The sequence below is a fragment of the Somniosus microcephalus genome, chromosome 5, assembly GCF_052327205.1.
Source record: "Somniosus microcephalus isolate GS21.2 chromosome 5, FLI_Smic_1.0, whole genome shotgun sequence".
NCBI lineage: Eukaryota > Metazoa > Chordata > Chondrichthyes > Squaliformes > Somniosidae > Somniosus > Somniosus microcephalus.
The window spans coordinates 215,591,802-215,608,910 of NC_140991.1; the positions used below are offsets into that span (position 1 = coordinate 215,591,802).

General features: G+C 46.1%; 1 protein-coding gene across 1 annotated transcript in view; it reads right to left on the minus strand.

The window, feature by feature from the left end:
- LOC147117571 (dual 3',5'-cyclic-AMP and -GMP phosphodiesterase 11A-like) overlaps nt 1–17,109 on the minus strand; it is a 653,699-nt gene that overhangs the window by 352,251 nt on the left and 284,339 nt on the right. The window contains exons 15-16 of the mRNA XM_085989379.1: nt 13,769–13,832; nt 4,605–4,679 (exon numbers count right to left, since the gene is read on the minus strand). Coding sequence (XP_085845505.1) covers nt 4,605–4,679; nt 13,769–13,832 — 139 coding nt within the window. The remainder of the gene's footprint in view (nt 1–4,604; nt 4,680–13,768; nt 13,833–17,109) is intronic.

Below are 17,109 nucleotides of genomic sequence, written 5' to 3' on the forward strand. Positions count from 1 at the left end.
TTATAGACCGGTAAGCCTGACATCGGTAGTGGGGAAAATGCTAGAGTCCATTATAAAAGATGTAATAGCAGAGCACTTGGAAAACAGTGACAGGATCGGACAAAGTCAACATGGATTTACAAAAGGTAAATCATGCTTGACTATCTACTGGAATTTTTTGAGGATGTAACTGGTAGAAGAGATAAGGGAGAACCAGTGGATGTGGTGTATTTGGACTTTCAGAAGGCTTTCGATAAGGTCCCGCATAAGAGATTAGCGTGCAAAGTTAAAGCACGTGGGATTGGGGGTAAGGTACTGTCTTGGATAGAGAACTGGTTGGCAGACAGGAAGCAAAGAATTGGAATAAATGGGTCTTTTTCCGAGTGGCAGGCAGTGACTAGTGGGGTACCACAGGGATTGGTGCTAGGACCCCAGCTATTCACAATATATATAAATGATCTAGACGAGGGAACTAGATGTAATATCTCCAAGTTTGCAGATGACACAAAGCTGGGTAGGCGTGTGTGCTGTGAGGAGGATGCAGAGAAACTCCAGTATGATTTGGACAGGTTGGGTGATTGGGCAGATGCATGGCAAATGCAGTATAATGTGGATAAATGCGAGGTTATCCACTTTGGTGGCAAAAACAGGAAGACAGATTATTATCTGAATGGCAATAGATTGGGAAAAGGGGAAGTGCAACGAGACCTGGGTGTCCTTGTGCACCAGTCGCTAAAGATAAGCATGCAGGTGCAGCAGGCTGTTAAGAAGGCAAATGGTATGTTGGCCTTCGTAGCGAGAGAGTTCGAGTACAGGAACAAGGATGTCTTGCTGCAGTTGTACAGGGCCTTGGTGCGACCACACCTTGAGTATTGTGTGCAGTTTTGGTCGCCTTATCTGAGGAATGATGTTCTTGCCATGGAGGGAGTACAGGAATGACGTATGAGGAGAGATTGGGTCGATTGGGCTTTTACTCGCTGGAGTTTAGAAGAATGAGAGGGGATCTCATTGAAACTTATAAAATTCTAACAGGACTAGACAGACTAGATGCAGGAAGGATGTTCCCGATGGCGGGGGAGTCCAGAACCAGGGGTCATAGTCTAAGGATAAGGGGTAAGCCATTTAGGACTGAGATGAGGAGGAATTTCTTCACCCAGAGAGTGGTGAACCTGTGGAATTCTCTACCACACAAGGCAGTTGAGGCCAATTCATTAAATATATTCAAGAAGGAGTTGCATATATTTCTTAAGGCTAAAGGGATCAAGGGATATGGGGAGAAAACAGGGACAGGGTACTGAATTTGGATGATCAGCCATGATCTCATTAAATGGTGGAACAGGCTCGAGGGGCCGAATGGCCTACTCCTGCTCCTATCTTCTATGTTTCTATGTTTCAAAACCACATCAATAAAAGCAAATTTGTTAGAATGTGACTGCACTTTTGGATCTTTTCTACTGCATCACGTAGTTTTTTTGAAGCAAGTATGTTCACTATGTAACCTCTGGTTTCTATTGAAAATATTCTCCGACACCCACAGAGAGTATTTATCTTCCCTGTGCCCCTCAGCACACAGGCTCCTGGTATTCCTGTATATTATTGGCATCTCCTGGACATATAAACAATGGAATTTCAGATTACTGTTATCCATCAGCTTACTAGCATTTAAAAGAAAAAGTAGTGACTGGTTTCACAGAAGAAAAGGCACTTGCACTTATAGAGTGCCAGTCATGTCCTCAGGATGTCCTAGAGTGCCCAGAGTCAATAATTTACTTTTGAAGTGCAGTTACTGTTGTTATGTAGGCAAACGTGATAGCCAATTTGTGCACAGCAATGTCCCACAGAAAAGCAAATCAGATGAATAATAAATAGACTGTTTTTGGTTGAGGGATAAATGTTGCCAGTACACCGGGAGAATTCCCTACTCTCCTTGGTGCCATAGGATCTTTTATGTTCATCTGAACAGGCACATGGGCCCTTGGTTTAACATCTCCAACAATGTAGCACTCCCTCAGTACTGCACTGAAGTGCTCAAATCCTGGAGTGCAGGTTGAACCCACAATATTCTAACCCAGAGGTGAGAGTGCTACCAACTGAGCCAAGCTGACAACCAACTAATGAGCTGTCCTTTGCTCTGCTTGCTGGAAGTCGAGACACTGGGCCAGGTTAAAGTTTTCACCGCTTGGACATTAAGAATCGCCTGGGCTGGGTTGTGCAGAGCACGTAAAGGGAACTCTCAAATGCCAATGGAAGGAAAATCAATGAGGTTCTGTGTGCGACCCTCCCCCGCCAGGTTTTCCTCTCTGAGCTCAGGCAATGCTTAACACCCAGATGGTAAAGACAAGAATCTATGCCATTACATTTGCTCTTTGTGTATTGATGACATTGCTACACATAGCAACCACAGAAATTCTTACCCCCCTTCAATATGGAAAATGACAGGTGCAAAGCCACACCCATCGCTCTGTCTCGTGACATATCTGTGCTCCAATGTGCTGCACCATTGTTCTGTGCTATGAAGCTATATTTTTGTTTTAACTGTGAGTGGGGAACATAAAGGAACCGGCTTCGAGGATTTACTGCACATGACGGTGAGCAGGCTGAACTCATATACACAGTAGTCATGACACTTTTGCTGAAATATCCTAGGTTAATAATTGCTGTCACTGATGATAATTCAGCACTGCAATCATTTCTAGCCAGGCTTCTTGATGATGTCATTGGTACTCAGCAGTTAAACAAAAATATTCATGAACGTTACAGAAGTAGACAAAGAAAAGCAAAGGCATGTCAATATTAATCCTAATTCCGTTTACCTGTTTGGTTTTTAAATGAACACTGATGGTAAAACTTCCTCTTTAAATATTTTGGCACAATATGGGATTGTAGTAAATTAATATACATAGCAGAAACATGATTGGCAAAAGTCCTTGGTATCACACTGAGCAAGACCATATCTGATCTTGGAATGCTTTGTACTATCACCAATGGAAAGAATGTTTCTGCAAACCTTCAGCACACTGGGCATTAACACAGAACTAAGATGTCAGATAAATAACCCTTTAGTGTGTCAGAGAGAGGAAAGAGTAAAATAGAAATGATTAAAAACTGAAGTAACCCGCTGGCACCCAGGTTAGGACATTTCATGCAGCTGGGATCGTGGCTGGTTCAAGCCCAGTTATGCCAGACACTTGATTAATGACTAATTGGGAAAGACTTTTCTCAGCTCAACTGGGCAAACTGGAGCCATGGAATCAATCTTGGCTCTGGCTGAAGTTTATGTTGGCTTCAGGAGTCAAATAAGAGATTGTTGATTTAGTTTTAACTCAGTCCAAATCTAATCTGCATTTCACATGAGGATTCAAACCGCTGGTGGGATCTCTGATGCTGCTCTCCTTCCTTATGATTGAAACAAGATCGATGAGGGGCACTTTGTGATTTTTAGCTGTGGGTTAGGGTTGAGGCATCAGGAAGCTTTCTAGCTCCAACAAATACAGTAAAAAGGGCAGATTATTCATGATAAAGTACTAAATCAAATACACTGTTAGATACATTGGGATTGGTTTAGCAATTTTAGAACTAAAGTTGTAGCTATTTGGCTCCAGGTGTGGTACTGAGTGTTCAGTATAGGTGCCAATGAATGGGATACCAACTAACAGCAGACTAAGGCAACTTTTGGAAACACGCTTTGTTCGTCTGATATCAGGACACAATACACCTTCCAGCTGCATGTGATACTCGACAGGTGTCAATTTAAGAAAAGAGTCTTCCAGTTGGAAAATCTAGCTCCAATCATCAAAAACTGATTTGAACGCGCTCTTCTTCCCTTGCTGCACTAAGATTTTCATACCAAAAGGGAAGCAGAAGCACCTGATTGCATGCAACTTGTGTAATCTAGACACTGAGACTAAATAAACATGTCAGCCGTGTCTCAGTGGGTAGCACTCTCGCCTCTGAGTTAGAAGCTTGTGGGTTCAAGCCCCACTCCAGACATGTGAGCACAAAAATCTAGGCTGACATTCCAGTGCAGTACTGAGGGAGTGCTGTTTCTTGTTTTTGGAACTCATCTTTCTTGTGGAACCTTGCTGTACGTAAGTTATCTGCCACATTTCTAACATTATATCAGTGACTACACTTCAAAAAGTACTTCATGAGCTATAAAGCACTTTGGGCTGTCCTGAAATGCAAGTCTTTCCTTATAATTTAATATCAAGTCAATGTAACATTGGATAGTTCTGAATTGGTTTCAGTCCAAAATAGTTTATAATCAGTGAACTCAAAACTATTCCACATCTGTTAGAAAATGTGTTCCCTTTGTAAACTAATACCAATCAACATTAGTTACTTAACTAGTTAAAACCAGTATGTCTTTGAATTTTAGGTAGGAATTGTGACCCTGGTGGAGAATATTTGAAGCCAGCATCCAAAAGCTAAATGAAGAACATGCATGAGCTAATTAATACTGAATCTACTTCTTAATTAATTTGAATAGCATAAATCAATGTTGCAAGTCTGCAGATATACCGGACAAAACATTAACAAGTGACAAGATAAAGGAAGTAAGTAGAGAGAATAGAATACTAAGGACAAAGTTTTTTTTAAATCTATATTTTAAAATTAATACTTACAGCTGGTGTCAGCTTCAGCTCAGCCCTCTCCCTGTCCCCTTGTTCAAAGAACTCACTGGTTACCAATTCAGCTACCTACAATACATAAATACAAGTGTTCTACATACTTATTTAATGCAATTTCAAACTATCTAAACACACATCATTGTAGCAGCTCACTAATGCTAATCCAGATTCATACATAGCATCACAGCTCCATGTAATGGTACCTCCCTTTTCCTGATGAGGAAAGTACTATCAGTAGCAACCTATGTCTTGTCTATCTAGTCATTTGTGAATTCTGCTACCAGCTATAATTGGTCTAGATCTGGGACAGACGCTGAACTGAATCTGAACTTCAACTGTTTTCTGAGCTATTCTTCTTCCCTGATCAGCTACAAGTTTCTCCATCTTCATGTTGGGCAGTTGCCAAGTGCCTAGAGCTTCAGTGATGAAGTAAGACTATATCAAAAAAGGGTACAAAGAAGCGGACATGTTCCTGATAGTCATCTTGGAAGGAGTGTCCAATCCTTGGCCGTCTGAGAAGGAGGACATGCTTCATCATGGTTATGCAGGTAAATCACATGATGTTGTGATTTGTGTTAAATTCTGTTGCAAAAATGTCATCATGCTACATCCTGATGATGAAATTGAGGCATGGCTTTTCATCCTTTTTAGCAACAATGATAATTTACCTTTAGTAAAGAAAAACATTAGAAAATCCACACACTTTATGGCACAGAAATCACTAGTAATGTAAATAGGACCAGGCAATGTTGCATATGTAAATAGGTTCCAGTATAGTTAGACAGATTGCTTCATAATTCACAAAAAGAATAAATCATTTTTCTGCCATTCTGATTGAAATTAGCTGCAATAACTCAAAGAGCAATTACTTTCTTTCTCCAATTTACAGGGTGCCTTAATTAATTTAGGACATTTTCTGTACTTGATGTCCACATCATGATATTGAGTGGGTACTTATTGCTCATGCCAAGGGCACAGTGTGAATCTTGAAATATCACAGGACATAATAGGGATGATTCTTGGAAGAGACCGGGACATATGTCCAATCTTTGACAGTCTGGAGAAGAGAAAATGCTTCATTGTGGTTAGTGTGGATGCTAGTGTGGCAGTAATAGTAACATTTTTGTGGTTGAGTGAAAATCTCTCACTTTCATCACAGAGCACTACACTGCCCAATTTAATAGTTCAATGGTAATTTGCATTTGTTGCTTTTATGCTTAGCTGGAAAGTAATAGTCAAAGCTTTAAAGTTCAAGTATGTCTGGGCCATTCATCTTGCTCCTTGGATACTTTATATGATAATGTAGCAGTTCGTGTTCACCTAGGTAGGTATCGGACGAATGACTACTAAATAATCGAGTTCGACTTCAGGAGAACAATCTAGAAGTTGTTTATTTACAAGAACAGACGAAATACAGCAGGTAAGGCGGCTGGATGCAGGGGCACCGTGAAGTAGGTCTTTCCCCAGTGGGGACGCCACGAGGACTGACTCCGCAGTCTCCTGTGGAGAGCGTGATGATGTCATCACGCTCGGTCGCGTTTTCCCGCGCTTAGGTGGTCACGTGACCGCGTCATGATGTTAGCGCGTTTGCCCGCGCTTGGGCGGTCACGTGACTTGCGCTGTTGCATCGGCGCGTAGCTGTGGCTGGCTGTTGCGGCCGAAGTCGCGAGAGGGGCGGCTGAACCGGGCCGGCGGCCATCGCATGCGCGGGAGGCCGAACCGGGCCGGCGGCCACTGCAGGAGCGGGAGGCCGAGTTGTGCCGGTGACCGTCGGGAGAGTGTAAGGCCGAGCTGGGTCGGCTCGCATCTCGGTGTGTTACGCGACGCGCGACGTGACGTCAGTGCGTTACGTCATGTTCTTAAAGGGGCAACGGGCCAAACAGGTAAGTTAAAGGGGCAACGGCCTGATGTGCCTTCAATAACCACAAAACTAGAAGTTATAGACTTAAACAAGTTGGCTTTTAATCACTAAGATCAGAGCTAACATCTCAACATGCCGACTGGTTCACAGGAATGAGTCATACAGATCCTGGGATCTTTATGTAAGAGAAGTCAGGGGCGGAGCCAAGAGCCAAGACCTGAAACCTTCCAGGTTAGTCAGGAAAGAGGAAGTGAAACTATACACCGTGTGGGGGAGGGTAATATACATGAGTGCAAAAATGAATACAGGAAATACAGGATCAAGACAAACAGATTTCATTACATTCACCCCTTCTTTAGATTTAGTCCATCGGGGTGATGTTTCTTAAAAGTTGGTATAAGTGAGTCTGTCAGGAGGTTTTGCAGTTCTCAGTGATCGGCGCAAAGCCGGTTGGGGTGCCTCTAGGGGAGTGGATTCTGGTTCCTCCGCTGTCCGGGCCTCCGCAGTGTCTTCCAGGTTATCTGCAGTGTCCTCCAGGTTAAAGTTGGGTATCGATACCTCTGGGCGTCCTGTCTCTTTGTAGTGTAGGTCTTCATCGGGTAGTCTCTCATCGTTCTCTCCGCTCCCCGAGGGAGCGAGGTCTTTTATGGAAACAGTGTCCTCTCGCCCGTCAGAGTATTTGATGTAGGCGTACTGAGGGTTTGCATGGAGGAGCTGTACCTTTTCCACAAGGGGGTCCGTTTTATGGCCTCTCACGTGCTTCCGCAATAGTACTGTCCCCGGAGACGTCTGCCACGCGGGTAGAGATATGCCCGAGGTGGATTTCCGGGGGAAAACGAACATCTTTTCGTGAGGGGTAGTGTTAGTGGCTGTACATAACAGAGACCTTATGGAGTGGAGCACGTCTGGGAGGACTTCCTGCCAGCGGGAGGTCGGAAGGCCTTTTGACTTTAGGGCTAACGTGACAGCCTTCCAAACAGTAGCATTCTCCCTTTCCACTTGCCCATTACCCCGGGGGTTGTAGCTAGTGGTTCTGCTAGTGGCTATCCCCTTCGAGAGCAAGAACTGGCGCAGTTCGTCACTCATGAATGACGTCCCCCTATTGCTGTGTATGTAGTTCGGCATGCCAAACATGCAGAATAGATTACAGAGACACTTGATGACCGTGGCACTAGTCATGTCTGGGCAGGGAATGGCGAAGGGGAAGCGAGAATATTCATCGATGATATTGAGGAAGTATACGTTACGGTCGGCAGAGGGAAGGGGTCCCTTGAAGTCCAGACTTAGGTGCTCGAATGACCATGTGGCTTTGATAAGGTGTGCACGGTCAGGCCTGTAGAAGCGAGGCTTGCATTCCGCACAGATGCGGCAGGCTCTGGTCATTGCCCTGACATCCTCGATGGAGTGGGGCAGATTGCGGGACTTTATAAAATGGTATAGTCGGGTGACCCCTGGGTGACAGAGGTCGTTGTGGAGACCCTGTAATTTGTCTGTATGAATGCTGGCACACATTCCCCGTGATAGGGTGTCTGGGGGTTCATTAAGGGCTCCCGGCCTGTACATAATATCATAGTCGAATGTGGATAGTTCGATCCTCCACCTGAGTATTTTGTCATTCTTGATTTTCCCCCTTTGTTTGTTATTAAACATGAAAGCCACCGACCGCTGGTCGGTGAGCAGGGTGAAACGTTTGCCGGCTAGGTAGTGTCTCCAGTGCCGCACTGCCTCCACTATAGCCTGTGCCTCCTTCTCGACAGAAGAGTGCCTGATTTCAGGTCCCTGAAGGGTTCGGGAGAAGAAGGCCACAGGTCTCCCAGCCTGATTGAGGGTCGCAGCTAAGGCAAAGTCTGACGCATCGCTTTCGACTTGAAAGGGAATGCGTTCGTCCACTGCACACACTGCAGCCCTTTCAATGTCCTGTTTGATACTGGTGAAAGCCTCCCGAGCTTCAGCTGATAGTGGGAAGGACGTCGATTTAATGAGGGGTCGGGCCTTATCAGAGTAATTGGGCACCCATTGGGCATAATACGAAAAAAATCCCAGGCACCTTTTTAAAGCTTTGGGATTGTGTGGCAGGGGCAGTTCCTTTAGGGGGCGTAATCGGTCAGGGTCCGGTCCAATTACCCCATCTTCCACCACACAGCCGAGGATACAGAGACGGGTTGTGTTGAAGACACATTTGTCTTCGTTGTAGGTTAGATTCAGCTTTAGGGCAGTTTTTAAAAATCTCGCAAGATTTAGATCGTGGTCTTGCTGGTTGTGCCCGCAGATAGTGACATTGTCCAGATAGGGGTAGGTAGCTTGTAGTTTATTCTCGTCAACCATGCGGTCCATCTCACGTTGGAAGACCGAGACCCCATTTGTTACCCCGAAGGGCACTCTGAGAAAATGGTAGAGGCGTCCGTTCGCCTCAAAGGTGGTGTATGGGCGGTCCTCCGTTCTAATGGGGAGCTGGTGATACGCGGATTTGAGGTCGATAGTCGAGAAGACTCGGTATTGCGCAATTTGGTTGACCATTTCTGATATGCGGGGTAAAGGGTAGGCATCCAGCTGGGTATAAATATTAACAGTCTGGCTGTAGTCAATTACCATCCGTTTCTTTTCGCTATTTTTAACTATGACTACATGGGCACGCCACGGACTGGTACTGCATTCAATAATGCCTTCTCGCAGGAGTCTGTCCACTTCCGCCTTGATAAAGTGTCTGTCTTCCAGACTGTACCACCTACTTTTGGTCGCTATGGGCCTACAGTTCAGAGCGAGATTAGCGAATAAAGAGGGCGGGCTGATTTTTAAGGTTGATAGGCCACAGACTGTGAGTGGTGGCTGGGACCCGCCATATGCTAGCGTGACACTTTCGTGGTGGCACTGGAAGTCCAGGCCCAAGATTACATTAACACAGAGTTCTGGCATCACGAGGAGTTTAAAATCCTTGTAGTCCATGCCTTTTACAGTCAGTGTTACCACACAGTAGCCCAAAATGTCCGAAGTGTGGGGCTTAGCAGCCATAGCAGTTCTGCTCCATGTAGGGGTTACCGTTAATGAGTGCCACCGTACCAGGCTAGAGTGCCTAAAACTCTCGGTACTCCCACAGTCAATTAAACATTTCGTTAAATTCCCGTTTACCTGTATGTCCATCATGGATTTTGTCAACGGGTGTGGCCTGGATTGATCCACCGTGATCGAAGCCACTGTTGGGCCCTGGGCGGCCGTTGAGTCGGGAAAAGATGGCGGATCCCAAGATGGCGGCCCGCACGGCACGCACGAGGCGGTGATGGAGTTGGAAATCGGATTCCCCCTGCAGACTTTGCTAAAATGCCCCTTTTTCTTACATTTGAAGCATGTAGCGTCCTTCGCTGGGCATCGTTGTCTGGGGTGCTTGGCCTGGCCGCAGAAGTAGCATTTCGGGCCTCGAGACATTGCCGCCGTAGTAGGACTCCTGGGTGGACTTCTGTGTGGGGACTCCGGCGGCGTAGAGCTGGTCTGAGACCTGGATGGGGAAGATGGCTGATTCCAAGATGGCGGCCCGCTCGGCGTGCACAAGGCGGTGAGGGCCGCATGGCCGGAAGAATAAGAGTCAGAGGTTTTCTGGGCCACATCCAGCGATCGCGCAGTGGCCACTGCCTTTCTTAAGTCCAGGACCTCCTTCTCCTGCAGTCTCTGCCGGATATAATTCGATTTGAGGCCCGTGATGAAGGAATCGCGGACCAATTCGTCAGAGTACACGTTGGCCGTCACGGCCTTGCAGTTACAGTCCCGGACCAAGTCCTTTAGGTCCTGTAAGAAATCGTCCATTGATTCCTCAGGTCGCTGCCTGCGTGTAGCCAGCAGATGTCTGGCGTACACTTCGTTTACCAGCCTCTGGTATTGGGCCTTCAGGATAGTGATGGCTTCCATGTAAGAGGTGGCGTCCCGGATGAACGAATAAATCCGATGACTAACGCGAGTAGTCAGTAGACTCAGTTTATCTACCTCGCTAGCGGATGAGGCCCCCGCGAAGAGTTCGAAGCATTTGAGCCAGTGTCCAATTTGATTTGATGCTTCAGCAGAATGTGGATCCAAGTCCAGATGCTCTGGTTTTAGGAGTCGATCCATCCTAGTATTCTTTAGTGATTAAAATTGATGTGCCTTCAATAACCACAAAACTAGCTTTTAATCACTAAGATCAGAGCTAACATCTCAACACGCCGACTGGTTCACAGGAATGAGTCATACAGATCCTGGGATCTTTATGTAAGAGAAGTCAGGGGCGGAGCCAAGAGCCAAGATCTGGAACCTTCCAGGTTAGTCAGGAAAGAGGAAGTGAAACTATACACCGTGTCGGGGAGGGTAATATACATGAGTGCAAAACGAATACAGGAAATACAGGATCAAGACAAACAGATTTCATTACACGGCCCAAACAGGTAAGTTATGTACATACAAAGGTAAGTTAAAGGGAATTATGTATATACATAGTAAGGGACACCCGGTGCTACCGCACATGCGCCCCCCCCCCCCAGAATTCGCTTTAACGAAAGTCCAAAGATGAGGTGGTTTGACGAGCTAGTGGTCTCGTCGGGCGTGCTGTCTCGACTTGGTGGGCCAGGTCTGAAGATGCTGGTCGTAAGCGGATCCTTACGCACGTCATGGTGAATAAAACATATCCGTCAGGCGAAGGACCGTGGAGACGTGTGAAACAGCAGGCCTTGTCAGAGTGACGGGCAGGTTGGGCGGACGTGGGCGATGTCTCCGTTGATGTTGAAACAAGTCCTTGTTCTGAAGAACTCTGCAGGAATGCCAAACGAGCGATCCAGAAGGACTTGACAGGCGAGGTCGGTGAACTCGCCGACAGATGTGCGAAACCTTCGGGAGGCTGGAATGCACAGCACGGTGCGTGCCATAGTGCTACGACGATAACACAATGGAGGGTGAAAAGTTGCTGCGTTGATCAGTGATCGGTGAGGACAGCAACTTTCACGTGGCTGATCGCAGCCGCGAGATGCCCGTTGGACCCGTCCTTGATGTTTGCAGCATCAGTAGAAGTTTGCGTTTGTTAAGGGGAAAACTGGAGAAAGGGCGGTAATGGTCCGGGTTGATTGCGGTAGGGGTAAACTCTGCCTGGAGGGCGGCAACACTTGTAGTTGTTCTTGCTTTAGGAGAAAACAGCCGGGAGGGCGGCACGCTTCTTGTCTCGCTGAAAAGTGTGGTAGGTAACACAACCAGCAGGCTGACGGGCTGGTGCGTCGTCGGCAGGGCATGAGTCTTCGTGTTTCACGAGGAATGGGTCCTCGTGGTTCATGAGGGATGGGTCCTCGTGGTTCGCGAGGGATGGGTCCTCGTGTTTCGGGAGGAGCGAGTCCTCGTGTTTCGAGAGGAGCGAGTCCTCGTGGCATCTCCGCGGGGGCACGCTCCGATCTTGCGGTCTCGAAAACCTGCGGACCCCGCGCTTGGAGGGATTCATACTTGCTGTTGCGTTGGGAGATGTCGTAGAGGCGGACGATCCGTGTGGCGGTAGAAATATCGAATACGGAGACCGTAAGCATGTGCAGGGTCTGTGCCGCATCGATGTCCCTGGCGGACGGGGCTTCTACCTTTAGAAAGCACGAGGGCGATTGCAGCACCCGGAATGGCAGTAGCGACAGCGAAACGGGTGATGCTTCCATAGCGTGCTTCTTTTTTGAAAGATGTTCACAAAACTCACCCATTGTAGGCGTTGGCGTTTGTGAGTTGCCGTTGGTCGTGCTCTACCTCTGTAAAATCGGTCTCCAATGTAGGTGTTGTTGGCTGCGCTTCCTTTGCGAATACGTTCGCAAAGACTGGGTCGCCAATGTAGGAACTGGTGTTCGTCAGCTGTTGTTCGTCAATTGTTCGTCGGTTGTCTTCTGTGCAGACGAGGGTCAGGCTGTGCGTTTCGTCTGTGAAAAACGTTCACGGATAAGGGGTCACCAATGTAGGTATTGATGAGCCCCTGCACTCACGTCATTGGGTCACCAATGTAGCAGTTCGTGTTCACCTAGGTAGGTATCGGACGAATGACTACTAAATAATCGAGCTCGACTTCAGGAGAACAATCTAGAAGTTGTTTATTTACAAGAACAGACGAAATACAGCAGGTAAGGCGGCTGGATACAGGAGCACCGTGAAGTAGGTCTTTCCCCAGCGGGGACGCCACATGGACTGACTCCGCAGTCCTGAGGAGAGCATGATGACGTCATCACGCTCGGTCGCGTTTTCCCACGCTTAGGTGGTCACGTGACCGCGTCGTGACGTTAGCGCGTTTCCCCGCGCTTGGACGGTCACGTGTCCTGCGCCGTTGTGTTGGCGCGTAGTTGTGGCTGGCTGTTGCGGCCGAAGTCGCGAGAGCGGGCGGCCGAACCGGGCCGGCGGCCATCATGGGCGCGAGAGGCCGAACCGGGCCGGCGGCCACTGCAGGAGCGGGAGGCCGAGTTGTGCCGGCGACCGTCGAGAGAGTGTAAGGCCGAGCTGGGTCGGCTCACATCTCGGTGTGTTACGCGACGCGCGACGTGACGTCAGTGCGTTACGTCACGTTCTTAAAGGGGCAATGGCCCAAACAGGTAAGTTAAAGGGGCAACGGCCCAAACAGGTAAGTTATGCACATACAAAGGTAAGTTAAAGGGAATTATGTATATACATAGTAAAGGACACCCGGTGGTACCACCACAATAACATGATGAACAAATAAATTCCAAAAACAAATAGCCATTGTGGATTCCTGGAGATCTGCTTTATTGAGGACAAGAACCTCTTTCTGGACATTATTTTTTTCCTGGATTATGGGAACATCAGGAAGTGAGTGCATGATCAAAATGAAGGAAATAACATTTTGCGGCACAAACAAAAATGCAGATTTGCATTGTAACAGATGGAGTAGCATCCACACTACATTTAAAGAGAAACATTTGTTAAGAGAACATTTGTACCTGTAGCAGTAGAAAAAAATATCTGTAGAATATTTGCTTTTGCAACAGGAACAAAATGTACTTGTAGCACAATAGTTGATGCTAAGTTAGCGCCATTGCAAAACGTATAGAATCGGGTCCACACTAAACATGTGTTGACTCAAATGCAACATTTTTCCTCCAGAATTTATGCAGGTCACATTTTTATTGGGCCTTAGAATCCAAATCTGTCCTGTTATTAATGACAAAATAATGATATTCTGCATCTACTTTTAAGCAATAGGAGAACTGCAGAATATAAAATGAAAGCTGGAAATAACTTTAAATATATTAATACTACAGTTCTAGTGCATTTCTTAAACCACATCATAATGGAATATGCTTCCTGTACTCACCTGCTTAGAGATCTCCCAAGGCTTTGTAACTGCTCCTAAATCACAGGCTGTCATCAGCATAGATCTGATGTCAAAATAAAATGCAGTAGTCACCTCATGGCTATTCATGACAAATGAAATTGAACTTGTCTGTAAGAAATGCTGGGACAATTTGAGTTTTATCATCACAACAGCATTTTAAAAGCTTTTTTATAATCTATTTACTCCTTTCTGCAGGGCAATTAATTTTTTGCCTCCTGTTTTTTAAAAATTATATTATCTGTTTAATAAAACTAGTGTTATTGGCTCCTAATTATAGGGCTAGGTGCCCATTGGTTCCACTGGTTTGGCTGGTGGTGAATCTGAGGAAAAGGGCAAAAGAAAAAGCTTTGTAACTGGTTACATAAGTCATTTCCACAAAGCATGTGACATCAGTTGCCAAGACATTTACTGCATGCAAATAATGCCTGACATCATTTCTCTGGCTACGTTGGCTAAGATACCAACCAGGATCTCATTTTTTAAAGAAAGCTGCAATGCCCCATAGAGGACAGATATAGGATAATAGGTGGGAACCAGTCAGTAATAAGGCAGTTGAGTGGTCCCAATGGTGTCAACCACCCTCAAAGTGAAGCACAAACAGATTATTAATGTCAGCAGAGCTCCGATATTAAATTATTATTTGAAAACTATTGATGGATGCTTGTTATCTTTTTCTTACTTACAAGTAATGAGCTCACTACTGCAAAGAAAACCCCTGGAACTGCTGCAGAGTCAGCAAGGTTGGTAGCAAATGCAGATAACAGTATTCCCTGCAGCTCAGTAGTTAGGAACATAACATAAGACATAGGAGCAGGAGGAGGTCATTTGGCCCCTCAAGCCTGCTCCGCCATTCAATAAGATCATGGCTGATCTGATATGGCCTCAACTCCACTTCCTTGCCCACTCTCCATAACCCTTGACTCCCTTATCGTTCAAAAATCTGTCTATCTCTGCCTTAAATATATTCAATGACCCAGCCTCCACAGCTCTCTGGGGAAGAGAATTCCAAAGATTCACGAGCCTCTGAGAGAAGAAATTCCTTCTCATTTCCGTTTTAAATGGGTGCCCCCTTATTCTGAAATTATGCCCCCTAGTTCTAGATTCCCCCACGAGGGGAAACATCCTCTCTGCATCTACCCTGTCAAGCCCCTTCAGAATCTTATATGTTTCAATAAGATCCCCTCTCATTCTTCTAAACTCCAATGAATATAGGCCCAACCTGCTCAACCTTTCTTCATAAGACAACCCTTTCATCTCCGGAATCAACCTCGTGAACCTTCTCTCAACTGCCTCCAATGCAAGTATATCCTTCCTTAAATAAGGAGTCCAAAACTGTACGCAGTACTCCAGGTGTGGTCTCACCGATGCCCTGTACAGTTGTAACAGGACTTCCCTGCTTTTTTACTCCATTCCCTTTGCAATAAAGGCCAACACTCCATTTGCCTTCCTAATTACTTGCTGTACCTGCATGCTAACTTTTTGTGTTTCATGTACGAGGACCCCCAGATCCCTTTGTACCTCAGCATTTTGTAATCTCTCCCCCATTTAAATAATAATTTGCTTTTTTATTTTTCCTACCAAAGTGGATAACCTACACAGCCATCTACCAACGTTACTTGTTCAACTAGGCGAGCACTTCATAAGTTGAGCATATGAGTCACCAACATGGAGATGTCCATGATGCACAAAGAGCAAAATTAAAATGGTCATAGAACATCACGAGAAACATGATATGATTGAGCACGTGTGCTGCAATTTGTTTTTAAAACGGGGCATGTTTCTTCAAATTCTAAGTACCCAAAACTGGGCCAAATTTAGGTATTCGTAAATCAACTTGAAATTGCAAGTTTCCAAACTGGGCCTGAAGTTTATCTTACCTACAAGTTGCTATTTAAATAAAAGCAAAAAGAACATACTGAAACAGGAGCATAGGATCCCCACTCCCCACAGATGCCCTTGTAGGCAAATGTACCATTTGACGTTGCACCAGTATACATAGATTAAGAAGATCTAGGTTTGATCCCTGGTCTGCTCAGTCAAAATATCTCATCCAGTGTCCTACACTGCAGCACACTTGCAACACAAAATCATATTCCGCATGCAGTTTAATATTGGAGTTGCACCTTTGGCTACCTGTCAGATGAGGTCAGAAGTGGACTCTGCTGTGATCTTTCCTCTATCTCTCCCTCATCCCCCTAGTCAAATAGCCAACCAACATTTATTATCCAGAATCACACATGGGCCGGAATTTTTACCTTTTGAGATGGGTTGCGTGGGTGCGGGTCGGGAGCCCGAAGAAGTGAACAGTGCATTCCCCACTGCAACTTTTAGTTAATGGCCACTATTAAACTAGTCATGTCTGTTTGTCGGCCCTATTAAATGGTGCAGGTCTGATGAAGTCATCGATGACTCAGTTCCAGCTGGGATATTTAAAGCAGCTTTGGCCACATCACATTTGAAGGTTCATGTAGGAGTGTGGAGGGAGTATTTATTGCTGCAAGTTATAAAGATTAGTTCCCAAAGACAGAGGGCTGCACCCCGCTTTTCGGATGCCTCGCTACATATTCTGGTGGAGGGAGTCAGAGCACGCAGGGAGGTCCTCTTCCCTGTTGATGAGTGGACGAGACCTTCCCAGGAGACCAAAAGGGCATGGCACGAAATTGCTGAGGAGGTCAACAGCGGGGATGTCGTCAGGAGGACATGGGTGCAGTGCAGGAAGAGATACTATGATCTGATGAGATCAGGAAAGGTGAGTGTAAAGCCACACCTTCATCCTGATGTGCCTGTCACCACATCCCCATCACTCTGCCTTCCCAAGCGTACTCCTGCACATCATTCCTCACACCAACATTCCTTGCACGTCCACCCATCCCTCTCTCTCTATGTACATACTCACGTCCCCCTCTGACGAACCACCCCTCACTCTCACCCTCATCCTAATGTAATCATACCAAGTAACATCACAGAAGGAGGCCATTTGGCATTGGCACACTCCACTCCCTAATAGTCTCCCTCTACAGATGTAATCCACACATTCCTTACACTCATTCCATCACTCTCACTCAAACTTCTCTTCTTTCCCTCCTTGCAGGAAAAGAGAGCCCACAACAACAGAGAGAGAGAACCGGAGGTGGCCCTCCAGTCTAAAGTACTTTTACTGCAGCAGAGGAGGTGGCCCTGCAGGTGTCAAGAGTTGCAGAGCTGCTGGCGGTGGGAGACGGAGATAGGGAGTTGATGTAATAAAACTCACTCCGCACTTGGTTTGAGCATAAAGTAAGGCTTTAATCAACTTGTTTCAGAACATGGAGGTCTAGTTGTAC